Source organism: Dermacentor variabilis, chromosome 2 (assembly GCF_050947875.1).
Source record: "Dermacentor variabilis isolate Ectoservices chromosome 2, ASM5094787v1, whole genome shotgun sequence".
NCBI lineage: Eukaryota > Metazoa > Arthropoda > Arachnida > Ixodida > Ixodidae > Dermacentor > Dermacentor variabilis.
Window position 1 is genome coordinate 54,379,115 of NC_134569.1, and position 27,225 is coordinate 54,406,339.

The 27,225-nt window shown below is 46.4% G+C and overlaps 2 protein-coding genes across 2 annotated transcripts in view; one reads left to right on the forward strand and one right to left on the reverse strand.

Moving 5' to 3' along the window:
- The window catches only part of LOC142571894 (uncharacterized), a 118,192-nt gene that overhangs the window by 19,753 nt on the left and 71,214 nt on the right, over nucleotides 1–27,225 (reverse strand). Inside the window, exons 2-6 of the mRNA XM_075680579.1 lie at nucleotides 9,668–9,720; nucleotides 7,378–7,650; nucleotides 5,875–6,099; nucleotides 1,867–1,959; nucleotides 934–967 (exon numbers count right to left, since the gene is read on the reverse strand). Coding sequence (XP_075536694.1) covers nucleotides 934–967; nucleotides 1,867–1,959; nucleotides 5,875–6,099; nucleotides 7,378–7,650; nucleotides 9,668–9,720 — 678 coding nt within the window. The remainder of the gene's footprint in view (nucleotides 1–933; nucleotides 968–1,866; nucleotides 1,960–5,874; nucleotides 6,100–7,377; nucleotides 7,651–9,667; nucleotides 9,721–27,225) is intronic.
- Nucleotides 10,512–12,112, forward strand: LOC142571893 (uncharacterized). The gene has a single exon (XM_075680578.1). It carries the CDS (start codon nucleotides 10,577–10,579, stop codon nucleotides 11,954–11,956), a length of 1,380 nt encoding a protein of 459 aa, XP_075536693.1. The 5' UTR covers nucleotides 10,512–10,576; the 3' UTR covers nucleotides 11,957–12,112.

The following is a 27,225-nucleotide window of genomic DNA, read 5'->3' on the forward strand; positions in this document are numbered from 1 at the left end:
TGAAGCACCCTGTATACCCTGTTCTATAAAGCGCTATTTCTTCAGTCATTAGTATGCGGCAAACGACCAGAATTATCACTCTAACAAAGCAAAAAGATCGCGACAGCCAATCGGCAACGAGAGCCAATGTAGAAAGGCTCGTCCACTTGCCGACACTAATCCCTCCACGCATGATGACGACGCCAAATGGACGGAGGGATTACGGACGGATTAGCGACACACAATCACCATAATGAGAGAGTGGTCGAACCCCTCCCTGTATTCTTGTTACTCAGTGGGCTTATGCGAACCGCGGAGCTTTGACGGCACTGCACACGTTCAATGAGACGGAGAATGTATATATATTATATATATATATATCGATCCCACGTCCTTCCTGTAATGCGAAAGATGTGGAATCGTTCCCCACCTGCGGCAAGTTGTTTTTTTCATCCTCTCTCAATTCCATTAACTTATAATTTCTTTATTTCAGTTAATAATTATAAGTAATTTCCCCTGTGTTGTCCTTGCTGTCTTTGTTGGCTTCTTATGATATATATATACTGCGCGGAACGCCGCAGAAAAGAGAAAAGAAACAAACATAGGCAGGAGGAAGGCTTTGTTCCTTCATTTATCCTGCGGGCTCGGTGAGCCCGGTGAAAAAGCATGCGACTGCTCCGACACAAGATATGAAACGGAACACGAGGAAGCGAGCTATTGTCCCCACTTTTCGTCGTGAAAAATAACTCGAACGACACACCACACACACACACACACACATACTATGTCGATGTCGAGTTACTCCGTTTTTTTTTCTTCTTTAACTTCTTTGTTATTTCTTCGGTTCAGGCTATCAAACAACGGCTCAAATCAAAACGAAGAATCGGGCTTGTGCCGTCTGCCGCCGCCATAAGCCCCGAGATATTGAAAACACGAATCGCCGGAAAGGCTCACCTGTCACAAGTTCCTCGGCTTTTTCCGGCGCTCTCTGAAAATTGAGACAGAAAAAAAGAAAAAAAGGAGGAGGAGAGACAAAGGTGATTAAAGAGAGAACAAGTCTATAGTCTGTCCATACAAAATACAGGAAATCGACATTTTGCGCGGGTGCATGGGAGATGGGATGGAGGACACAGATATAAACAATACTTCTACACTTGGAGCAAACGTAAGTGGAAGACATGTAAGTCGATGCGCGTCTGTGCAAGGAGACTGAGCGGGTAAGAGAAACCAAACACAAAACAGCGCCCTGGAGCCGACAGCACCGCTCTGTTTAATAGAAAACCGCTCAGGATCGTATCGACAGAAGACAATCCGTGGACGAAGTGCTTCGCCGGATTTTCTTTTTCAAGAACATGGAAGAGAACTAAGTATATCGCAGAAAATAAAAAAAACCACTAGAGCAACAAAAGCGCGAAAAAATGCCCACATATTTGCCTACGAAAACCATTTCAACTTTTTTTATCAATCTAAGCTCGAAGGGGCTCAAAATTGAACTGGCATTTGAATGAAATCGTTGTGAAAAGTACGGCGACCTCAGAGAGCACTACACTGATTCGAAGAGAATACAAGCTGAAAGGCCGAGTACAGAAAAAAAAAATGCATGCGCGCGGACGGTTCTTATAACTTGATTACTCCTTCGGAGATAACTACGCTTGGAACTACGCTTAATTAACTACGCTTAACTTACAGCTTACAGCTTGGAAGAACTGTCCTGCGTCTTGCACTGGCTTCAAAAAATAAAGTTGTGAGCGGCACCTGCGTGTGCTGTTGTCTACCCTATACGAGTCTTCTTCCTTCGTGCGGTTTCTTTTGTGCCAGATACCAACTAGACCAGCGTCAAGCCCTACCCATGCCGGTATGCGTGCACGAAATGCGGGGTATACTGACCTCTTGGGCAAGAACTTGAGCTTGCTCCAAGATTCCCTTGATGTAGGCGACGGCAAACTCCCGGAGCTCGGGATCGTTCTTGAGGTTGGCAATCTGTAGCAAGAACCGCAGTTTTCGAAAGAGCGTTAACACAATAACGACGAGAAAACGCCGCGACAACGCAGGCTCCTGCACACGAATCGTCAGATTGAGTATCATGCAAGTGTTTATCACATGTTCATCCAAAATCAAGAAGGGGCCGACAGATATACAGTGGCACACTGTCACTGTGGCACGTTGTCCAGCCTTTATGAGTCTAGAAGCGTACGGTGAGGGGCTAGTTGGTATGACATTATGAGAACAAAGAAAAACTACGCCTGTGTCGTGTGGTTCGTTCTCTGTCTTGTTCTTTTTTTGCGCAGTTTTTCTTTGTTCTCTTTATGAGTCACTTTATCCCTGTTGATGTGACTTATATTTTCACATGTGAGTGTGACATATGAGGACAGAACACACGGCATGCCAGCCGATGTGAACCGCCTACACTGGAGGTCACTGCAGGCCGGTTAAAAGTAGAGTTCCTGTGTATGTGCCGGAGAGCGCTTACGGCAACTATAGCTAAATGTTACTGAAAGAGAGAGAAGCTCGTTCACTGACCAGCTCGCGTCGACCTCGCTCGTCAACTCATTCGTGCGGACATCGACTCGTGACCACTCAGCCCATTCATACCAGCCGTCAACCCATTCTCTCGTTTGCACTACCATAACGTACATAAAGACAAGGTACAAGCAGAAAGAACGAAGGACAAGGTGAATGAAATAGTGAGTCAGAGAAACAAAGAAAATATAGAAGAAAAGGAATCTGAAAGGCAGGAACAAACAAACAAACAAACGAAAAAAGGAGAAATGAATGATACAAAACTCTGTACAAGTAATCGACGATGATTGCCAATGTAAGCGTATAGCCGAACGCTCCTACTTTATTGTTTTAGAAATGACGCGCTCGAAGACTCATATTTTTCGCAGCGTTATTGAGATAGCGTTTGTTGTTTCATTGCACAATTCCGTAAAACAGGGCAGTTTAGAGGAAACTTCAGCTCGGGTGCTCCTATCTAAATACATGTGAAAGGAAAATTCGTTTTTCTCGGCAGCAATTGCACCATATTTGATGAGGCTTCTTGCATTTAAAAGAAAAACGTGAATTCTAGTGACTGTTGGTTTCGAACTTTTCATTTAGGTCGTAAATTTCTTATTAAAAATTGGCAGAAATCGGAAATTTTCATAAAACGAAGCTATCATGTTTACAACTGTAACTCAGCAATGAAAATTAAATCGCAATTCTGTGAATTGCATCTAATAGTACTTCTAAAGCGGGGAATATTGATAGGTTACACATGAATTTTAAAAAAAAAATTGTAATATGGAAATACAGCTTTTGCAGAACCCCTGTACGCAACGTAACGAATTCACGTAGGATATAAATTGACATATGGAATGTGTGCGCTTGGGGATACCAGTTCATCAAGGAGGAGTGGGACTCGCTTTTGCGTAGCCCCGCTCTAGAAAAGCAAATCCTGGCCGTCCAGCGTGCCCGCGACCGGGCCGGTGGGCTAGACCTGCCGGTCCCGACGTGGGACTAACCGGGTGCGCGACGAGTTCGCGTCCTCGCCGGACCTACAATAAAGTTTATTCACTCACTCACTCACTCATGTGTGCGCTTTGAATGTTCTAATATATGCCGTTTACAGAAACGCGATATCTGTTCTTGATGCAGAGCTATTAATTTGTAAATGTCGTACTTCTATATTTTGTTTTCGAACTTTTAAATCTCTAGAAATATTTAAACAAAATTCAGGGTGTAAATCGAAATTCCGCTTCCAACAGTCAACAGAATTTGACTTTCTCTCTCAAATGCAACAAATTTCATTAAAATCGGCCCAGGGGTTGTTTCAGAAAAGCGTTTCTGCGTTTCACGTGTATCTGAACAGGCCGCCTCGAAGTTGGGCCCGAGCCACGGTGTAAGCCCGAGCTAAAGCTCCCTCTTAACCAGCACCCCTGTAGCGATGGTATATGGACCGAACGCCACACCACGTCATGTAAACGCTGAAGACGCCCCAAAGCTGCGCCTGCGCCTCAACGCGCTCAAAGAGCGATGGATGCACACGATCGGTTGCGCGAGAGCACGGCGGCCTTTGTCATCTCGCCTTTGCATAGGCGGTGAAAGTCCGACCGGCACCATCGTGCATCGTCCGCGAAAACGGGCGAAAGAGGCAAAGAAGTCTACTCGTTAAAAAAAAATTAACAGCAAAGCAAGAGTTCTGCTTCAGTTCTCAGCGCTCTCACGGCTGTACGTAGCGTGCACAAGAATGTCACGCTTTCCTGGCCATTACAGCTACGCCACCACGTTCTTGGAAGCCAGGAAGACGAGGAACGCCTAATTCCTAAGACTAAAGCGAGGTCGCGACAGCGAGAGTACTATAACGCATGTTTCTTTTTACTTATTCGTTTCATTTCTCTTTTTCATTTTTACACACACACACACACGTATATATATATATATATATATATATATATATATATATATATATATATATATATATATATATATATATATATATATTCGTTTTTACAGCTTCAAGGTAGTACAAGTGGCAAAATTACGGGCCAGCACTCTTCTTAAGGAGGCCAATAATTATCTCCAGCCAGCGTGAGCGGTCAGATTACAAGAAAAGAGAGAAGGTAACAAAAAAGAAGGCGAACACCAAGACTGGGAGATAAGGCAGCTCCGTTATGAAGTCCAATGTTTCTAACTGGGTACTTGGTATGCATTCATCCTTACTCGCGTGTTCACCTTGTTTATCGTTGTCTTCGTTCCAAAAGCCCATGCACAACGACTTTTCATCGCGGACAAAAGACCATTTGCTCTCAAATAGCTAGTAATTCTCTCGAGCCCCGGCTTCAATTGAATTCCGGGGCTCTACGCGGCAAAACCACGATTTGATTGTGAAACACGTCGTAGCGGGCGACACCGAATCAATTTTGACTCCCAGGGGATGTTTAACATGCCACCAATGCATCGGACACACGGGAGTTCTTGCATTTCGCCCCCATCGAAATGCAGCCGCCGCGGCCAGGATTTGCTAGCGGCCGACACTGATAGCCGGTAAGCCACCACGGCGGGTATGCCTGGCTGTACCGTGATCTACCGAGCGCACAAAGGAGAATATCTAAGCCAAGCTAATTATTAGTGCACATACACAGCAAGCGATACCTTTCCGGACCACAAGCTTAAAACTTGAGCTTTTCCCGACGAACTGGTCCTGTTATGCGCGGCCGTGGCAATCGAACTAAGCTGTACCGCAAACTCAAATTCGGCAATGTTGTCGACTTCGCTCTCTTCCATGTTTTCATTGGCTCACAGGGCGCGTACACGCAATCGCTACTTGACTCAAAATCAAGCGCGACTAAATATGAGAATGTAAAGGAAGCAACCCTGCTCTGAGCGGTAGCCTCGTAGCTCACTCACTCACTCACTCACTCACTCACTCACTCACTCACTCACTCACTCACTCACTCACTCACTCACTCACTCACTCACTCACTCACTCACTCACTCACTCACTCACTCACTCACTCACTCACTCACTCACTCACTCACTCACTCACTCACTCAAATAAGCTGACTTCACTCAATCACATGACTTCACTCAATCACATAACTTCACTTGCTCACTCAATTATACTCACTCACTGCCGCACGCTATCTCACTCGATCAGCGATTCAATCTTCTCTTCTAGAACTCCCTAGACTTCATCTACTCTTCTAGAATCACCAGTCCTCATTCACGAGATGTGTTGTTAGGTAATTTTAAAAATAGCGTACCCAAAGTCAGCGTATATCACCGTCCATACAAAAGAACGGAAGCCTAATTTGGGTTCGACGCATGCACGCTGCAGCATTGCTGGTACTGTACTTTTTCGAGTAAGCTATATCTAAAGTCCCACATCGTGACAAAGGCACGACGAGGCTCACGTCCTGACAGTCCTGCTGCTGCGAATGTGGTTCCGAGATGAGCTTGGCGCGCGGAGAACTGTCCGGGCTGGCTTCGCCGCTCGTGTCCTCCTCGCTCTCGGACGGCTCCTCGTGGAGAACCACCACTTTCTTCTTCAGCGACCGCTCGGGCGCCACGTACGTCACCACCTCTTCCGGACTGGGCGTCCGGGAACCCACCAGGTCCACCTGGATCTCGGGAGGAGTCTGCGTGCGCATCGAGATAACTCGGCTCAGTCTCGTCTTCTCCATCTGCATAGCATCTCCATCTGTCAGCCCCAGAGCGCACACTGTGCTCTGGGGCTGACACCATGGAATCGCCCAAGACAGCGCTTGTCGCACGCTGCCGTAACGTTAATCTTACGAGTTGAAGAAGAAGAAGTCTGCCACTGTCAATATGATCTCATTGCTGCGTGCATGCTGACGCAACTGCTACACCGAACGTTCCTCTCCACTCCCTCGCCTCCTCTGTTCTTGCTTTAAAATATCACATTACATTATTTTTCTTACGTTACTTTTGAATTACTACTTCCACCGCGATATCATTGTTATTATGTTGAAGTTCTATCTGCAATCAACGTCGTGGTATAGCAGCGAGAAAAAAAAATCAGTTTTTTTTTCTTTTATTTTTTTAATTTTTTCCTTAGCTGAACTCGCCCAGTTTGTTGTGCTTGTGCACAACTACATCAACGTCATGCGGTCTTGATGTCAAAATTTTCCGTCGTCACGACTGACGCATCCACTTTAATAAAGAACGCTTGTAGAAGGACGGGGACGTCGCGATGCATGGCTCGGTGAGTGAGTCACTCAACACCAGAAACGGGCACACTGTGTCAGATTAGTAGTGCAAAAGCTTTAATGTAAAGCCATGTAAAAGTCAAACACTGCATTTACCATCAATACTTTTCCTTCTAAATCTGCACTGTGCGTTGTATAAAGGCCGACAACTTTGGACTTCTCTGAAAGTATATACACAAGTGCCGACGAGCTGTAGGCGCGCCCATCTTCAGTTACAGCAGGCGGCACAAGATGCCAACGCTATAGAGACTGCGGTGACGTAAAGCCCAAAGGAAATAAAGGCACTTCATAAGCTCGCACTCCAAGGTCGCACTCGCATGGTGCACACGAGCGGCCGATGTGGAGGGTTCCATGTACTAATGCACCCAGATTGCAGTATATAGCATACTCGTTTGTTGCGTGCGTGTGCATGCGTGTGCGCGCGCGCGTGTGTGTGTGTGTGTGTGTGTGTGTGTGTGTGTGTGTGTGTGTGTGTGTGTGTGTGTGTGTGTGTGTGTGTGTGTGTGTGTGTGTGTGCGCGCGCGTGCGTGCGTGCGTGCGTGCGTGCGTGTGCGTGTGCGTGTGTGTGTGTGTGTGTGTGTGTGTGTGTGTGTGTGTGTGTGTGTGTGTGTGTGTGTGTGCGCACGCGCGCGCGCGCGAGTGCTCGCCTACAGCACATGCGGAACTATATGAGGGAAGGTGACCTGCCTTGACTGGCCCCGCCGTGATGTCGGTGAGCCTCCGGGGCGGCGGAGCGTCTTCCTCCTCGTCTTCCTCGTCGACCTCGTCGATGCGGAACTGTTGCCTCTGGGCCACCTCACGGGCACGGTGGATCAGGTCGGTCACGAACTGACTGGCCACCTCGCGCAGTTCGCACGACGGCGCCTCTGCTGCTTCTCCGCAGGAAGAGCCCGTGCCGGAGATCGTCTTGCTGCGCTGCTGCTGCTGCTGCTGCTGCGGCTGCAGTGGCTCGCATTCGCCCTGCGGAAACAACGAGAAAAAAAAATGCTCGGGGTTCTTCGCACAAAACCGCGTCTGCGGGGAATTTTTGTAGCTAGCTTAGGTCTCCGCTGCACGCGGTGCCGCTGATCGACGGCTGTGAGCTACATGAGGAGCAAACACCTAATTCATTTTTAAACAGCGATTACTCGCGACGCGTGAATTCAAGTATGACAACTTGAACGCGTACCGACGCGACATTTCCGACTTGTTAATTTTTGCGCGAAGGCTCCGGACCTAGAAACCATAAAAAAATATTGGCTAGCGTCGGAGCGTCCAAAACAACTTAATATAGTGGCGGTTCCACGAACCAGTTCCAATTTCACTTATCAGAGAGAAAAGTATTATCAGCATGAGTAACAAAGTAGAGCACTTGGTCACTAATATAAAGAATAAGAATAATGCGTAACAAAAGAAGAAAAAGATCAATTCTAAAGCAGCACGATACAAAAGTTGTAAAACTTATGAACAAATTGCTGGATTATTGTAATGAACAGGAAGGAACAACAATAAGGCATCAGTTATCACGCAATAAAAAAAGAAGAGAGGAAGAAACGAAGCAAAATTGCAATAAATGTCACGAACGAAAAGCAAGAACTATAAACAAACAACGAGGAAATAGAATTGCGAAAACTTAATACCCGAAGTGCGCGGTCGCACTAAATATTGAAGGATTGCGTTCAGCGACGATTGTTCGAGTAGTACGTACAGGTATATTGCATTCCGCTATGGTACTGGGTAAACGTGAGTTGTTAAAGGCGTTGGTAGTGCCGTGGAGACGTTGGGGATACAAGAAATTGAAAAGGCGCCGAGAAGTGCGCACCACAGAGCCAGAGAAGAGTACCATGCAAATTTTTGAAAATTATAATGTATCTTGTGGAATAGACATAGTTGCGCGATTTTGCATCTGGACTCTAAAGGAAGGACACTGGGGGAGGATTTTATGAGAGTAACACTATGGTAATTATTGCGGTTGGAAGAGCTGTAAATCGTGCTGATCCGTTTTGTATTGATTCGAGAGTGTTAATCAGGTAACTCTCGCGTGAGATCGCAAATTTATGCAGCGTACTGTAATTTTGTGCGAACAAACCTTTCATAAATCGTTTGGCGGACAGAGGGGACAATGACAGATTCCTTCCGATGAAGCCAAGTGACCTTGAAGCCAAGTGTCCTCAACACGTACTTGTTGAGGGTTTCGTGAGGAGGCATCCCCTTGCTTGCGGCGCCGTTTCTGGCTCAAGCCGGACACTCTATTTCGGCTTAGAAGGGAAGTCACCAGCACTCGACATCACCAAGCGGTCTCTTTCCCAAGTACTGACTAAGGAACTTGCTGCTTAGCTTCTGTGAACTCACGGGGATCGGAGTATTCATGACAAAGAGCGCGACAAGGGCATGCGGGATCCGAAAGGGGGAGGGTAGTCGCCAAATTTTAAGCTGGGTTCGAGTGACTAGTTTAAGATCTTACAAGGGAACTACCAGTTTCATTGTTTCATATGAAAAAATATAAAAAGAAAAGGAACAGCAACTATACTGTGGGACAGGGCTCAAGAATATAGGGAAGGAAAGTTAGTTCTGTCACTTCAAATATAAAGCGATCTTATTTGTCATGACGTTTACTCGATTCGACCACACCGACGCGATAAACAAGTGTCGTTGAAACAGCATATACACGGAACAGGCAAAACAAGCAAGTAAATGGATGAGCGGCAACCGATAATAGACAGTGAGAGACTTATTGACAGAAAAGAGGAAAATCTGCTGACCACACCGTAACTGTCTAGCGCGCGGCTGACACCTGAATGTCAGTTAGCAGTGCGGGTAGGGAGGAGAAGGGGAGGAAATAATACAGGAGATAGGAAGAAAGAGGCGATCGGTCCCGATACCAAAGAATAAATATTAATAATAATAATAAATAAATAATAAAGACAGAAAATCAAGGGGTAGGAAAAAATAACAAGGCCCTCACGCGGTAGGTACTTTGGGTATTGAATTCGCATACCTGGGCGATGTCACCATTCGGCTGATCGGTAGCTTCGGTCGACAACTCTTCTTCTGGAAAGAGAGAAAAACAGGCAAGAATTATATGTAAATGCATTTACTTTGCACTCAGAAGTGCGACAAAGACGATAGTAGCCATCGACTAACTGAAAGCACGAGGAAAAGTCGGAATAAAAGAAACAATTAAAAGAGAGACAGAGAGAGAGACAACGTATCGATAGGAGCACAGCCAAACACACCGTTTCCCTTTATTTTTTATTATTGCCAAATTCAGAAAAGTCGGAAAGTCTTGACAGCGGCCGGGAGGGAGAGGGAGGGAGGCTGGGCAGGCCACTATCAACAAAGAAATTGCGGAGGAGGGGCCGGGGGGGGAAGGGACAGCGCACACCATGTGCTTCCTCCTGGCCACACACACACACACACACACACACACACACACACACACACACACACACACACACACACACACACACACACACACACACACACACGAACGCACGCACACGCACACACGAACGCACGCACGCACATAGTGATTTCAAGCGCGAATTTGCAGATATATTTGTCGTGCCTGGAATGAAAAAAGAAAGAGATGTGCAATAGTCCTAATATTACTGTAATATTCAAATGAATTTGGATCTAATCTATAATCGTTAAATACAAATAAAGAATATGCAATTTACAGCAAACCAACGTCGCAAGGCAGTGCGACAACAAAAACGAAACCGAAACTGAACAAGCGCGAGTACGAAACAGCGCCTAGCAGCGGCATACTGAACGCGAATGCGAAACCACGCCTCAAAACGGCGTAGCCATATTCAACATCGCACTTTTTTTGCCTCGCTGTATGTCGTCTCGTGCTTCCCGTTTGACGTGACGACCCCAACGACCGTACCAGTCCATCTGCAACATGGGCCGTGCTAAAACCATTCCCGACCGGTGGCTAGACTACAATGACGTTGGAGGTGTTGTGCCCGGTACGCGTTTCATAGCTTTCAAGGTGCCGCTTCGTGAATCGATAAGCTCTCGCGTGCCAGCGAGCAAGCGCTTCACACCGAACGAGCTTCTTCAGCGGATATACGGCCTAGGCCTCGTGATTGATTTAACGTGCACGAACCGTTACTATGACCCCGAGTCTCTCATCAGTCGTGGCATCCTCCACACCAAGATAATGTGCGTTGGTCAACAAATACCCAGCGAGGTTGTGGTAAGCGAGTTCTTCCGTGCCGTCGACGCATTCGTCGCGAACCCGGCGAACGACGGCAAATTGATAGGTGTGCACTGCACGCACGGCGTGAACAGAACAGGGTACCTGGTCTGTAAGTACATGATTGAAAAGCTTAGCGTAGCGCCGACGACAGCGATAGAGCAGTTTGAGAATGCCCGCGGTCACAAGTTTGACAGGAATGAATATGTCATCGACCTCCAGCGTATCGGTGGGCAAGAGCCTACGCTCGATCTTCGTAGTGCCGACAGGCGAGTACATGTCAGCGAGCCTCCTCAAGCCGTCGGCAGGCACGAGTACGTCAGCGAACCTCTGCGAGCATCAGAAATGCAAGACCAATACGTCCGCGACTTTCTAAGTATCGACAGACGACAATATCTCGGCAACATACAATGCTCCAGAGACGCCGGCAGTAAGCCTGCCGAAGTTGCTATTCCTACTCCCTCCGTTTGTGACGCCTACCGTGACTTCGACAGCCGGCCAGCAATCAGCATGCTTCCTTACAACGCATGGCAAGTCGCACCGAGTGAAGATGGCCGTGTGTATGGTCATGCGGGTGACATGCCACGTTCGCTGCCACAACAGGGCAATGTGTCTGATATACAACCACAAGGGCAGAGTTATCACAATGACACGCCGCCTCGGCGCAGTGCGTTTGTCCAAGTACGTCCACAGCAGCACAGTTACAGTCACGCACGTGCCTTGCCAACGCAAAACAGCATATACGCTGCGCAGTCACAGATCTACAGTTACCCCGGTGGCATGGAACCTTCATTGCTGCCTCAGTACCGCGCGTATGATGCACGGCAACAAGGGCAGGGCTACAGCAATATCGGTGGCATGGCGCCTCAGCACAGTGGCCTTGATGCTCAGCTGCAAGCCCTCGGTTACAGTCAACCCAGTGGCATGCCAGTCCAGCAGAGTATGTCTGATGCACAATCACTAGAGCCGGTGCGATCCTCATCCCGAGTGAACTGCCCAAATGTTGTAACTGCTAGCATGTATGGCGGGCACGGCCAGTACAAGCCATATAGTGATGATGACAGACGGTACTGGCGACGTTAGGAGTGCCAACATGACTGTGTGCAATGCCAAAAAGTGTTCTTAGTCATACAGACTTAGTCACTTCGCCTTTTTACCGAGACCACAAAGAAAAAAAAAGGTGTATGTTTTTTTAATGGTGCATGAAGCACACAGAATAAAAAAAAAAGTTGTATAAGAGTTTGCATGATGGAGACAGAACTACTTATACATTTAGGTTTTCATTCTCAACATACAAAATGAAGTTCAGTGTTGCTACTGCCAGGGTGTTTAATACAAAGTGTATTATGAGACTTCTGGCAGTAATACATTGAAAGTGTCACAGGCAGCATGATTCATGTTTACTGAAAGTACCATTTTAAGTGCCAGAGTACTTTTTTGTTATAGCAGATGTTCAGCTTATCCCGGCCACGGCGTCCGCATTTCGATGGGGGCGAAATGCGAAAACACCCGTGTGCTTAGATTTAGGTGCACGTTAAAGAACCCCAGGTGGTCAAAATTTCCGGAGTCGTCCACTACGGCGTGCCTCATAATCAGAAAGTGGTTTTGGCACGTAAAACCCCAAATATTATTATTATTATGTTCAGCTTAACTAGAATGGAGCTTAAGAAACCATACATTTTTTTGGTGACTAAGACTGACAGGATATTGCTCTCAGTTGTCCTGAGAAACTTAGGATAATTTTGGTGCATGTTTATTTTGCTATAGGGGCTACATGCAATGAAGATCGAAATGACATTCTTTTTTTCATGAGTATTGTTACTTTAAGTGAATAATTGTAAACATTCATTTCATTTCAGAAAAGAGCCAGAGCAATATGCCACTGACTTAATCAATCTACAATGCAGCACATTTCTTGAAATTTCGTTAAATTTAAGGGAAACATTCTAGTAACTTGTTATGTCATTAAATGATATACTAGTGAAGCACCTGTACTTTAGGCCTTGTTTCAAGAGTCCATTGGGCAAGTTTTCAGTTTACCCACTGAAACATTGGTTATGATGGTCTTAGTGGAAGCCAGTTGCTATCCTGTCGCACCTTTGGCTAAACTGGCAGATTGCAACAATTTAGATGGCTATTATCTGTTGCACATCGTTCCCGACCACCATTTACACTGTCGTCAGTAATAGTGACAGCTTTTCCTGCACCATTACGAATGTATGCCTTGTCCTGTATCAAAACATTTCTCTTATAAGAACCCTTAGTGTTAATGAAGCAGTGCCACATAAAAGCTCATATTGGCAGAAATGGTCATGACCTTTTATTAAACTAGTGGCTGGCAGCTTAGCAGATCATATCGGCAGTAATGTATCTTCCATTATTGATACCTAAACAAAAGGGGCTAGTCACGGTTCATAATGGTTTAGCAGGAGCAAAGTCCCTTTCACCAGCAGTTCTACATGCGTGATCTTTACAGATATTGGGTAAGCTGCAGTTCTAGGCTCTAGCCAAAAGAAATAGTGTCAGGAATGCCACGTTAATGTTTGTATTGTATGAGGATGAATAACCACTAATTTAACCACTGCTAAAAAAGTAAAATGAGTTTGCGGTTCCATGTCACAAAAATATGCAGCGACTGAATATGCCATACAACGCAATTGGCAATATTGCAGCATGGGTAACAATTCAACATCTATGGTGCGGTTATGGTGCATTCAGACTTGCATTTGTGCTTTATACAGGGAGCCACCAGAAGGAGACAGTTTGCTTGTAAGCATGCATTGTACAACATGGTGTCTTCCTGGGGAGGTATTCTGTAAGAGTCCATTTCGACCGTTCCTGATTGGCTAGGGCTGCTCATATACTCCTCACTTGTACAGCTGCATCCAATCAGCAGCAGCCGAAATGGACAGTCCACGAGGTGGACTTTTACACAATACCCCCTCTGCTGTTTGCATATCTTGCTGTTCAACAAAGGCAACGTATAGGAAATGCATAGTAATGACATGCCTTCTTTTGCTGCAAGTCAGGCCAATGCTGAGGCTGCCAGATATTCGCGTAGGCTGACCTTGCAGATGCGGAATAAATGTGCCGGGTGCTACACAGCAAAATGTGCAAATAGTGGTGGGTTTGCTGTCTGGCACAAAATGTTCTGAAGCAAGCTTATACCTGTGTCACACGGGCACATTTGGAAGGCCTTCCAGTCGATGGCCTTCGAAATACCACAACTCTATAGACTCAAAGGAGTTGTCGTGCTGCTACATGGCACTTTCGAAAGGCCGTTGAGTGGTTCAGGCGTTTCTCGTAAAATTGTGTGGCGCTGCGGATCCTTACTTTCGTTTTCATGTCACGAAAAGTTAAGCAACATTAAAACCACTTAAAAGCACTATAATTTCTTTTATGTTTGTTTATACATTTAAAGAAATGTTTATACATTGCCATACATACATGTTTAGTTTTTAAGTTGTTGAGTAGTGAAACTGTGGCAACGTTCGCGTCGCTGCATGTTAATGTTGTCGAGAGTATGTGCAGTTCGCACATATCAAGTGGCAAAAATACTTTATTGAATAATTAATAACACTCATATATAGTATTTTTAGAGCATTTTGGTTTGATTTGTTCTTTCTAACCGATAGTACGAGCACACTGTGAACGAGAGGGCATGTTCGCACTGTTTCTGTTTCTGTTGCTCAAAGGCCATCGAGATTTTGATAGATTTGTAAGGTGCTCCGTTGACTCGATAGACTATTGACTCGGCGGCCTTCGAAACCGCTCGTGTAGCAGCTCGAACTTGATCTTTGAGTCAACTGACTATCAGTTGGAAGGCCTTCCAAACGCCCATGTGACACGGGTATTAGTCTTCAACTTATAGCTTTGTAATAATGACAGAAACTCCAGCACGCCACTTTAAGAACGCTGTTCAGCACTTGGAGCTGTGGTGTCGTAGACAAGTGAAATGCAACGTTGAAGCTGACTAGGGTGCATTCTATCTTATCCGCTTTCACCACTCCATGCGATGACTGCATGAGTTTGCTCTGTACGCTTAGTTTTAGGACCTATACAATCCTTGTCAACCAGATACATAGAGATGTGAAGTTGCATTCTTGAGTTGTTGCTCATGAAAGCTGTGACGGGTTTATGCTTTCCGACTTGCGTTCAATTTGTCCAGACTAGTACAATGTAGTCATGTGATACTATGGAGCCAAAGCAGTCTGTCAATGCAAATGCTACTTGACAGCCAGGCAGCTAACACTGTACGAGTTGGGCGGCTTTTCAGATATAAATTACAAAGCTATTCTTTAAACAGACAGTGTGAGCATGCACCAGAATCTACCAAAGCAAGCTTCAACTACATGCAAGCCGGGCTGACTTGTGACAGGATGTCATCAATTGTGCGCTTTCTGAATATGGTTTTAGTGTAAGTAGCAGCTTAGGTGAGTTTTTTTTTAAATGTGTTGTGAAGGTGCCATAAATAGTGCCACATAGAAAAGGCTTCACTTCTTTTAGTATAATTTTGCCTCCGGTCACAATTCCTATGCAAGTTGTGCAGTTAAGCTACCATGATACGAATTTCCTTAACTTTGGAATGGTTGTAATCTACATAAAACCGTTTCTATGTGGTTATATAAATGCTGTCACTAAGACAATTGCTTATGGAAAAATAGTCGCACATATGTGGAAGTTGGTAGGACTGGTGGCCTGTGATGCTACTGATGATCAGAAAGAACAATCACATGATTTTGACATATATAGCCTGATATTTCATTTGTACAGGCATGGTAACTTCAGTTAAGATGAACCTCACTGATAACCTACTGCAGGTATGTTCAGTTGCATGAACCTACATGCAGTTACTTTAATAACTGTGATAACACTGCATGTAAGTACAGTTAAAATTTATCTTATAGCTGTGCTTAACTACAGTACTTGAAGTACAGTTTAACCGCAGTTAGCCTCAGCAGATGTCACTTGACAAGCATCTCTCCTGGGCAGTTGGTGTTGAGACTGAGCACAAACGTAGAGTTGGCCAGCTTTTTAGATAACGACAAGTCTGCAGTTCCAGGCATATTTGCTACTCCAAGCCAGTTCAATGTATTAAATCAACTGTGATAATACTTAAATTTTGAAAGGAATCTTTTTTTTACCTTCAGTATACAACATACTTAAATTGTCACTGACATTTTCACAGGGCATTGATGTCAAGCATGTCTTATATATGTAAAATGGCAGCTATTGTAAATTTGTAACACCATGGTTATAATACTCAATTCATTCTGAAACAAGAATGCAAAATCACATGCTTTTTTTAACTACAGAATGTTTTCAGTAAACATTGATGTGAATGCATTTGTGAAGGTGGGACAGCTTTCATAAGAGTCCTTTATATGGCTTACGATCATTGAAACATTGATTAGGTTCTGGCAGGTGCTTCATTTTAATGATGTGCACATGTTTGTCTTGCAAAAAACCTGTGTATGTGACAAAAATATTAAAATGATCAATTTTTTGTTTCAGATCTGCTGTATGAGTGGTGTGGTTTCCTCCAAGCATTGTACAGCAGTCGTTTTATCCAACAGCAGTAAAAAAAGAGAAAAGAAAGGTGATGAGAAAAATGAGAACAAGGTAAAAGCAGGAGCCAACGTTCCGACAAGTGGACTTGTCTTTTTCAAGCTTTGAAAAAGACAAGTCCAGTTGTCGAAACATCGGCTCCTGCTTTTACCTTGTTCTGGTTTTGCTCATTGTCTTGAATTTCCATCTCCCACCTTCCCCGTGTCTTCCCAAATGAAAAGTGAGATATTTAAAATGCTGGAAACAGTTGTATGAGCAGCACTGCAACATTATTGACTCTTTTTGCTTTTGTAGAGTACATGTTATAGATTGTCTTTTGAATGGGTTCATAATTGACCCTAGCCTTTCATTGATTCGACTTGCTGTGAGCCATCTGCAAGGAGAAAAATGTTGGAACACCCTTGTAGCCAGGTGCACAGTTCCTACCTTTGCCTATACAACCAACTGATCGAAATGTTGGTACTTTCGTGAACGGCGACTTATTCCTTTTCGAGATGTTATTCCTAAACACCAAGAGAACCAATGGTGGTGCACTGTTTATGTCAGGTCATCGGCCTTTTGAATTGTAAAACTCCTTCACACTCAAACTTTGTACATGACTAATTTTCAAGTGCTAGTAGATGTAAGTGCCCAGCAGATAAGGGGCACGCTATTATGCATTTGGTGACCAATTTTGGTATGAACACAATTAATAGGATGACAGTAATATCACATTAATCATGCTTGAGTGGACCTAACTTGCAGTAGTTCTCGAAGGTTTCTCAGCAGAACTCCGCAGTATGGCGTTCTGTTACCGAATACAAACTCGATGCTTCGATTTCAGGCCACTGTGGCGCTTGCATTCTGACAGGGTCGAAGGCAACAAAGCTCGTTAACAGAGTTACCGCAACTCGGTTTGTTATCAAATCATTATCCGGAGGCCTTCACTACGGCGTCTCATCCCAGAAGGCACGAAATGTCCGATGGACGGAGTACATTGTCTTATCATTTTTTATTGGTTACCTCATAGCATGCAGTGAAATCACATAATAAAATAGCTATAATTTCCTAGTAGCTGTTTGCGCACCTAACATAGTGATCTTCCACTAATTTGACTCCGGTTAATACGATCACGACTGAAGGTCCAGGCCGGCGCCCGTGCATTCCTTTGCGCCCAAACTTTCGTTATTTTAACCCTGAAATTTGCGTTCGCCGGATAATATGAACTTGATAAGTCAGCACGCACGCGCCTGACCACTATGGTCTTTACTATGTGTGACCCCAATAGCGACCGACCCCTTTAGTGCAGCGTCTGCCTACAGTGAATGCATTGAACACATACGTCACTTCCCGCCGAAAATGCCTATTATCGGTGTACCGTAGGAGTATTTTCAAGCAATAACCATAGCTCACAATGTTTAATTACGATATATGCCAAATTCTAGCGCAAGCAATTTTTTTTCAAAATAATTAGGCCGCAAATTGCCAACGCAGCGCAATCGGACACGAAACCAAGCCTACCTACGCTGCGTTTGTATGCTTTGCCGCATAACATGGATGTATTCGGACACGAAACCAAACCTACCTACGCTGCGTTTGTATGCTCTGCCGCATAACATGGATGTATTGCGACAAAGCTGACTTCACAAAACCATGCGGCAAAGCTGATATTAGAGCCTTGCCCATTCTTATTGCTAAAGAAACGGGTGCGCGTTCGATTGCAATTTTGCTTAGGAGCTTTTAATGTCATTTTTACGTTATTTTTCTATTTCCGACACACACGAGTTTTACTCGGGGACGTGTTAGAATAGGGCAAATACTACCAAATGGATCAAAGTTTTGTCGTTTCCTTTGCATCATGTTTAATTCGACCCGCCAGATAACTCGATCACTTTCGTCTGTTCCGTCAGGTCCGAATTAACGGAAATACTTAGCTGATGTGCATGTTCACATATTGTTTTCCCGCCAGGTCGTCTTCATTTCTACGGCTTTCACCGTAGATGCCTGTTAAGACGAATTACTTTTTATGTTGCTACTTATCTCATTCTGATTTGTTGCATACTTAGTACACAGTGTTACAAAGTAGTGAAATGTTCTAAAGTAGCCCAACACCAGATTTTTATCAGGAAACATGCTTGGTAATATTCTTACCTACAAAATATGAATTCACTTCTTTTCATGACCATTTCACATGTCGCCGTTTTCCAGCCAGGACACCTAATTTCTACGGCTTTCCCCTGATGCCTATTAAAACGAATGACTTCTTATGTTGCTACTCATGTAATTCAGATGAGTTACATACTTAATAAAGAGAGTTTATAAAGTAGCCCAACACCAGACTTTAACAATTATTATCGTGAAATATGCCAGGTAACATTCTTATCTCCAAAATATGAATCGACTTTTTTTCATAGTAATTTCACATACTGAAGAAAATTACACTTTATAGCTGTTTTATTGGGCACGCAGATTTCTCTCCTACATTAAGTGACTTTTATATAGTGAGATGAACTGAGAATTGCCTCCGTAGAAAGCGCTGTATTCTCGTGGTCAAAAAAAAAAAAATACGAATAAATTTGAGAACGTCAGACGTCCCTTTTCGAACTTTCCGTGGACGCCCTTGAAGTTTGCACTGGTCTTGCGTCGGATTGTCATTGAGATAATCAGAGAACGTCCTTCATAAAAAAGAAATCTAATGGCGATTTAGCGGTAAATGCGATAGAAATGCGTTAGGCATTACGTCGCATCTATTTGGGGTCCTGAAGCCATGACTTAAACAGCGTTCACCACATTGCAAAGTGTTGCCCAGGAGCTCACTCGATACACGTCTTGCCTCTTCGAGAACCGAAGTGCACATGAGGGTGGTACGCTCTTCCAAGGTCTCTCATCGCCCCTCTACCACGTGGCCGGCTTTCCGCACTTCAAACACGTACGCTTTCGTTCCACTTCGACAGTCCTAACGCTAACGCATTAAAGAATACAGTGCATATCCTGAGGACCCGAAAATGCCGTTTGCCTTGTAGCCCTGTGTCGCATCGGCGCATTTGACCTCTTCTTGAACATTACCTTCACCGTTAAACACCACTGCTGAATGGGAAAGTGCAGCGCGCTTCGCCTACAAGCACTACGCCAATGCGGCAAAGCTATACCAACGCTATATAGCCCACTCGTGGAGCGCGCACAAGAAATATTTCGCGCTCCCACTTTTCACAGAACACGCTACCAGATAAAGACGACCAGTATTAGTTTTCAATTATTAGCATGCCACGGCTGAAAAATTCAAGTTGCACTGACCACGGATATCTTGTTCTAGCGCCCTTTGGAATACGCACCTCCTACGTGCCGGAAAGCGAAGTTCGATTACACCGGCTTTTTTTAGATAACACTGATTTTTTTTAAAAATCACCTGTGCCACATAGCATAATTCTAGTCATTGATCTGGGTTACCCAAAGAGGCGGACATTACTTGCACCAGCAATAAAAATCGATAAGTGATTATTTAACAAAAATAGACTAACTAACTGTCTAATTATTTACCTTACAGCGCATATTGCAATTTATCAACTGCAGCCGGTGATGTTTGCGAGGCGTATCCATTTTGAACGAATTTTCTTCATGACACGCGTTTCGATGCATTTATTCCCAAAATGTGCGACGAAATACGTGGGCGTTCCAGTTACTTTTGCACTTCGATGTTGTAAATTAGCGGTTTGCTAAAGAATTAAGAGGAACAATACCGCCACTTCACGGCAAGTTTCACGGCGCATATCTCAAACCCGTGAGCTCCTTAGATTTCGTTCAAAATAGATATGTATTACAAGCTCACCGGCTACAATTCGTGAATTGCAATATGTGCCATAAAGTAATTATTTTAAAAACATAATTCGCGAATTTTTATTTTTTAGTCGATTATGCATTTCGATTCCTTGTATGAGTAATGTCCGCCGCTTGGAGTAATGAAGCTCAAGGATTACAATCACGCTATCTGCCACAGGCGATTTTTAAAAATTCTGTATGATCTAAAAAAGAAAAAAAAGAGCACCTCGTACACGTCTGACATGTACTATATGAGGAGTACTATATTAGGCGATTATTCTCATAAAATAATCGGAACGTAAAACATGACGGCGGGCTCTGCATGTGTTCTGACGCTATTTTTGGCCCTTGCGCCAGCTAGAGACAAAGAATCAACCAATTGACCATTCTAATTTGAATGTTGGTTCCATCATCTGACACAGCCGAAATAGAAATGCTTTGTGCGTTTTTTCACCAATTAGTGATGGCTATAGGGCAAAAGCATTTACAATATCTGCCTGCGTTTTTTGAAATCCGATTACTTTCCATATATTGATAGTATCCTTTGCGTTATTGAAACAACGATGTAAAGGAATAAAAATAAGAAACATACATGCTCAATCTTGTTGTCAGAAGCCGCTTCCAATTCGACGTGGATCTGCTAAACAAACGCGTTCACAAGGAGCGCGAGTAAGAAAATTATGACCGATCGCCATGGCGACCTCGTGAATACGCGTAGACATATGCGAGGCTGGGAGGCGTCATAGGCACTTGTATGCCGTGGACCACGTTGTGGCCTTTCGTCTACATTTCACATTAATTCTCTTTACTTATGCGCTGTTTCACGAAAAGTGCATGACTGTCGGCATTGCTCTTCGGTGCACGTTTGTCCTGTCTATCGAACATCGACTAGCCAGACCCGCCGCGGTTGTTCAGTGGCTATGGTGTTAGGCTGCTGAGCACGAGGTCGCGGGATCGAATCCCGGCCACGGCGGCCGCATTTCGATGGGGGCGAAATGCGAAAACACCCATGTACTTAGATTTAGGCGCACGTTAAAGAACCCCAGGTGGTCGAAATTTCCGGAGTCCTCCACTACGGCGTGCCTCATAATCAGAAAGTGGTTTTGGCACGTAAAACCCCATACTTTAAAAAAAAAATCGACTAGCCATCGCATATGACACCGCAGTCCTCTTATAACAGCGACACCCTCGCGAGCCGTTTCTGGTAGCCGTCTCGTCGGCTATCGCCAAACACGCATTCGTTTCATCGACTTCAACTGGATCATAGCATGCAGTAACGCGCACACGCGAGAAGTGATTATAAGCCATGATATCCGCACGGGGAAGCCTGCCTCGACAGTAGGATTGCATTGAATGGATGGATCTGGATTGCTGCACGACAAACACGGTGCGAAATCTCGCAGACGTAGCGTGCGAAAGGGGCTGCGCTTAGCGCCTGAAAGGCGTTCAGCTGCTGTGCACGACACGACAGTATCGATTTTAGCGACGACGTAAAAGCCGAATGCAAGCAAGAACGCTCGGTACATATAAACATTTTACGCACGTTAAAGAACTTGGCCCTTACAATCTTTTCAGCTAAAACAAGACAAATCTGAAAGGAGAAAAATAGAAAGCTGCATATGCTGCCTTGTGTACGGACACCCAAGTACCTTTTCTTTAGGGCGACCGGCCAAAATTTTGTTGGAACCAGACATTCGATTGATTGCTTTGTTGGTTGATCGATTCAAGGTGTTCCACTCGTAAATCACTATAGGCACACAGTACTTTAATTACATGCGAATGGGCCCTTTTACAACTGGAGCAGCTGGCCACATCAATACATCTATAGACTTCAGCCCGCTTAGCTCGACGGTCGTGCTATATATGCTCGATAACTGACTGCTCCGGCTGCGGACGTTCTCGAGAATCGGACGCTGCCTATGCGCTGACTGATCAAAACCCTGCACACGCGTTGGAACATATACGCAAGCTGTTCGCGAGTCGATCTCAGACTTCAATTCTCTCTTCACAAGTTACATCGAAGATGTCATTGACCTGTGTAAGCGCGTGAATCCGTCAATGGCGGAACGGGACAAGATAAAACACATTATGAAACGCATTGATGAGGACGCATTTCAAATGTTGTTAGCGAAGGATCCGCGTACCGTGGCCGAAGTTATCAATTTGTGCCAAAGTTTTGACGAGCTACGGAAACAACGCATCTTAGCTCGGCGCCCACCGCCTACGGAAGATTTGTTAGCAGCATTGGTTATTGGCGACAACCATACAACTTTGCTGACGCAAATAAAAGAATTTGTGCGCGAGGAGGTCGCGCGACAGCTCTCGATTTTGCCGACCACGGAGAAGCCTCCTCAATATTTGGCTCCAGTGATCCGACAGGCAATTCAAGAGCAAGTGACCGAAGCTCTTCCACCTCCGTGTTTCAGCCGGCTAGCGTGGCCGCGCCTCTGACGTATGCTGAAGCCGCTGCACAGGCGCCTCGTCTGCCGGGATTCTCTCCTCCGCCTTCAGCGCCTCTCCAGCCGGTGTTCTCTCATCCGCCTTCGCCTCGCCAGCCAGTGGCTCCCTTTTTCAGCGCACAGCAGCAAGGTACAAATCCTTGGCGCAGTGCTGACAACCGCCCAATATGCTATGCCTGCGGTACACCGGGACATGTAGCGCGCTTCTGCCGCCGGCGCTTGCCGGCCTTCGTGGGCGCCGCGCGACCACTCAGCTCCGGCTTCCGACTATTCCGTATGCTTCAGCGACCACCACCGGAAGTCTACGCTGCTGATGACATACCAGCACCGCAGTCACAGCTCTACAGTACTCGTCGCTCGCCTTCCCCTCGTCGGCGCTCACTCTCACCCATGCGTCGTAGGCCCAGTCCCAGTACTACTGAGGCGGAAAACTGACTTCCGCAGTTCCTGAGGCACGAACTGCGTTATCGTCGGAACATCAAAGTCCTCGTTTTTCCCCCGCTAACGTTATTGAAGTGTCCGTTGATGGCATCAAATGTCTTGCGCTCGTCGATACAGGTGCTGCTGCATCCGTGATTAGTGAGAAACTTTGCCGTGAATTACGGAAAGTGACCATGATGCCTTCGGTACTACTGCTTAGAACAGCCAGTGCACAACAAGTTCAGCCAGTCGCTATGTGCACTGCCAGGGTGCTGATTCGAGACATATTGTATTCGATTGATTTCTTTGTGTTAACTTGTTGCTCCCACGATGTGATGGTTGGGATTTTCTGTCGCGCCATCACGCCGTCATTGACTGTGCACGTGCTGAGGTTCAGTTCTCCGTTCTGTGCGATTTGCCATCTCACGACTTTCAAGTTCAGGATGTTACCAGGATCTGTGTAGCTTCAGATACTGACCTTCCACCTCACAGCGCGGTATTTGTCCCTCTTTCATGCGCATCGCTTGCCGAAGCGACGGTCATGTTTTCACCCGCTGCCGTCTTCATTCGCCGCCAGCCTATATTGTTGCCTTTCGCCCTCCTCACGGTTCACCATGGGGCTGCAGAAATACTGATTTCTAACCCAAATTCGTACACTTTGGCTTTGCACTCTGGCGAGACTATTGGTACCATCCAGACTGTGGACGCTGACGTTATTGTGCATTTCCCTTTTCCCGACGACGTGGATACTGCCAGCGTAACAGCACTGGCACCCCATGTGCCATCTAACCGAGTATCACCGGATGTTTTTTGTCGCTCTATTGCCGATGACCTCGAGCCGATACAACGTGAGCGGCTTATTACTCTTTTAAAAGATTTTCACGCCTCCTTTGACTGCAACCAAGCACCATTAGGCCGCACAAGTACCGTCTCTCACCACATCGATACGGGACATCACGCACCATTACGCCAGCGTCCGTACCGCGTGTCATCCACCGAGCGTCGTGTCATCGCCGAGCAAGTTGAAGACATGCTTGAACGTGGTGTTATCAAGCCATCCTGCAGCCCTTGGTCGTCGCCTGTAGTACTCATTAAGAAAAAAAGATGGCTCGATTCGTTTCTGTGTGGACTATCGTCGCCTCAACAAGATTACACGAAAAGATGTCTATCCTCTACCGCGCATAGATGACGCCCTGGATTGTCTTCATGGTGCCGAATTCTTTTCTTCTTTGGACTTGCGATCGGACTATTGGCAAGTGCCAGTGGATGAATCCGACTGCTCGAAGACAGCTTTCATTAAGCCTGGTGGCCTGTATGAGTTTACAGTAATGCCATTCGGCCTCTGCAATGCACCCGCGACATTCGAAAGGATGATGGACAATATTCTACGAGGCCTCAAATGGAAGACGTGCTTGTGTTATTTAGACGACGTGGTAGTTTTCTTCCCTGATTTCACCACTCACCTCTCTCGTCTACGCGAAGTCCTTACTTGCCTTACCACCGCCGGCCTTCAACTTAACTTGAAAAAGTGCCGCTTCGGAGCCCGCCAGCTGACCATACTTGGCCATGTCGTGTCCAGAGACGGCGTCCTTCCCGACCCTGACAAACTTCGTGCTGTCGCAGAATTTCCGCGGCCGACTACACTGAAAGAGCTCCGAAGTTTTGTCGGTCTTTGCTCTTATTTTCGACGCTTTGTGCGAAATTTTGCCTGCATCATCGCTCCCCTGACGAAGCTCCTGACTGGCCCTGGTGACCTTCGCGACTGGACTCCGGCATGTGACCAAGCCTTCACCACTTTGCGTCGTCTGCTTACCTCACCGCCTGTTCTACGCCACTGCGACCCGAGTGCACCGACTGAAGTTCATATCGACGCCAGCGGCGTTGGTCTTGGAGCCGTCCTTGCACAACGGAAGCCTGGCTTTCCAGAATATGTGGTTGCATATGCGAGTCGTGCTCTCACGAAGGCAGAATCCAATTATTCTGTCACGGAAAAAGAATGTTTGGCTATAGTTTGGGCCTTAAACAAATTTCGCCTTTACTTGTATGGCCGTCCGTTCGACGTTGTGACAGATCACCACGCGCTCTGCTGGCTTGCGTCACTGAAAGACCCGTCGGGGCGTCTTGGACGTTGGGCTCTTCGACTCCAAGAATTTGCCATTCGCGTCATTTATCGATTGGGGCGCCAACATTCCGATGCAGATGCGCTCTCCCGTTCGCCCATGCGATCCGACGAAACGCCACCTTCATCCATAGAGTGCCCGGTTGCTATGCTTGCTGTTACTGACATGCAGTCTGAACAGAGAAAAGATCCGTGGATTGTGTCTCTCATTGACATTCTTAGCAGTTCTTCAACGTGTACATGCCCTCGAGCCCTTCGTCGCCAAGCCACCCACTTCGCGCTACCGGACGCCATCTTGTACCGCCGAAACTATCAGCCAGACGGTCGCAAATGGCTGCTAGTCATCGCTCGCCATTTGCGTTCCGACGTATGCACGTATTTCCATGCAGACCTACAACAAGCTCATGCTGGCGTCCTGAAAACCTACGAGCGGCTCCGCCAGCGGTACTACTGGCGCGGCATGTATTCTTATGTCCGCAAATACATTCGGTCATGTGCAGCCTGTCAGCGACGCAAGACATCTTCTCATACGACAGGCCCTCTGCAACCTTTACCGTGTCCTGCACGTCCTTTTGATCGGGTTGGCATTGACCTTTATGGGCCTCTTCCATGCAGTGCTAACGGAAATCGTTGGATAATTGTCGCAGTAGACCACCTCACAAGATATGCTGAAACTGCTGCACTTGCTTCGGCTGCTGCTCGCGATGTCGCCGCATTCATTTTACGGCATTTCGTCTTACGGCACGGCGCACCGCGAGAACTGCTCACTGACCGAGGCCGTGTCTTCTTGTCCGAAGTTATTAATGAGCTACTCGCCGCGTGCCCCACTATTCACCGCACCACTACGGCGCATCACCCACAGACTAACGGTCTAACGGAACGATTCAACCGCACTCTTGGGGACATGCTCACCATGTATGTTGCGTCTGATCATTCCAACTGGGACGATGTCCTCCCTTTTGTGACGTACGCATACAATACCGCCGTTCAGGCTACGACAGGCTTCTCGCCATTTTTCCTTCTTTATGGACGCGAACCATCCACTACCCTCGACACCGTGCTACCATATCACCCGGATGCCTCTGAATTCACCCCTCTTTCCGAAGTTGCTCGCCATGCTGAAGAGTGCCGCCAGCTCGCTCGTTCACGTCGGATACCCAAGGAATCCACAAAGATCGCCACGACAACGATCAGCCCACACAGTCCTTCGCCGTGGACTCTCACGTCTGGCTTCGGCTGCCCTTCCAAGCTCCAGGCCTTAGCCCAAAGCTTGCTCCGAAATATCAAGGTCCGTACCGGATCGTCGCGTGTACTTCGCCTGTGAATTATGTGGTCGAACCGGTGACGCCATCTTCGGACAAACGCCGCCGTGGCCGCGAGACCGTTCACGTCAGCCGCCTGAAGCCGTACCACGACCCCCTTATCGTATCATCACCTTAGATCGCCAGGATGGCTCCTCTTCGCCGCGGGGGAAGTTGTAGTGGGTAACATGCGTGTGGCACAGTGCGGACTGCCACCGCTGCGGCGCGAGACCCGAGCTCGGGCTGTTGATGCGAAGCGCTAGGACTCGTGATCTAGAGCTACCTGCGATCCCTCGAACGAGCTGCAATAAACCCCATTTCATAATAAATAATAAAAAAAAGGTCGCGCATCGCGCTCTGTTCTTACCTGACGACCAGTCCGGACTAATGTAGCAGAGATACTCGCGGAAGGAATCGTCGCCTATGAGCATCCTCTCACAAAAAGCACCGGCGAGAAAAATCTCCCGTGGCGGATGAAGCACAGTCCGTGTGCGCCGCGAAAGAAATTTTGACTACGCATATAGCACTCGGCCAGCGCCGTCGAGGGCTGGTCACTTCTCCTCAAGGCCAACGGTAGAGGCCAACGGTATGCCCTCTCCCACTCAAACTGCCCACCGCCAACCAAGAAGGTACACCCCACGCCAACGTGCGCGTCCACGCACGCAGCGCGTGTTACAATCGATACAATGC

What these genes read in the sequence shown, in the direction of transcription:
- LOC142571893 (XM_075680578.1), top strand. Translation starts at nt 10,577, where the DNA reads ATGGGCCGTGCTAAAACCATTCCCGACCGGTGGCTAGACTACAATGAC.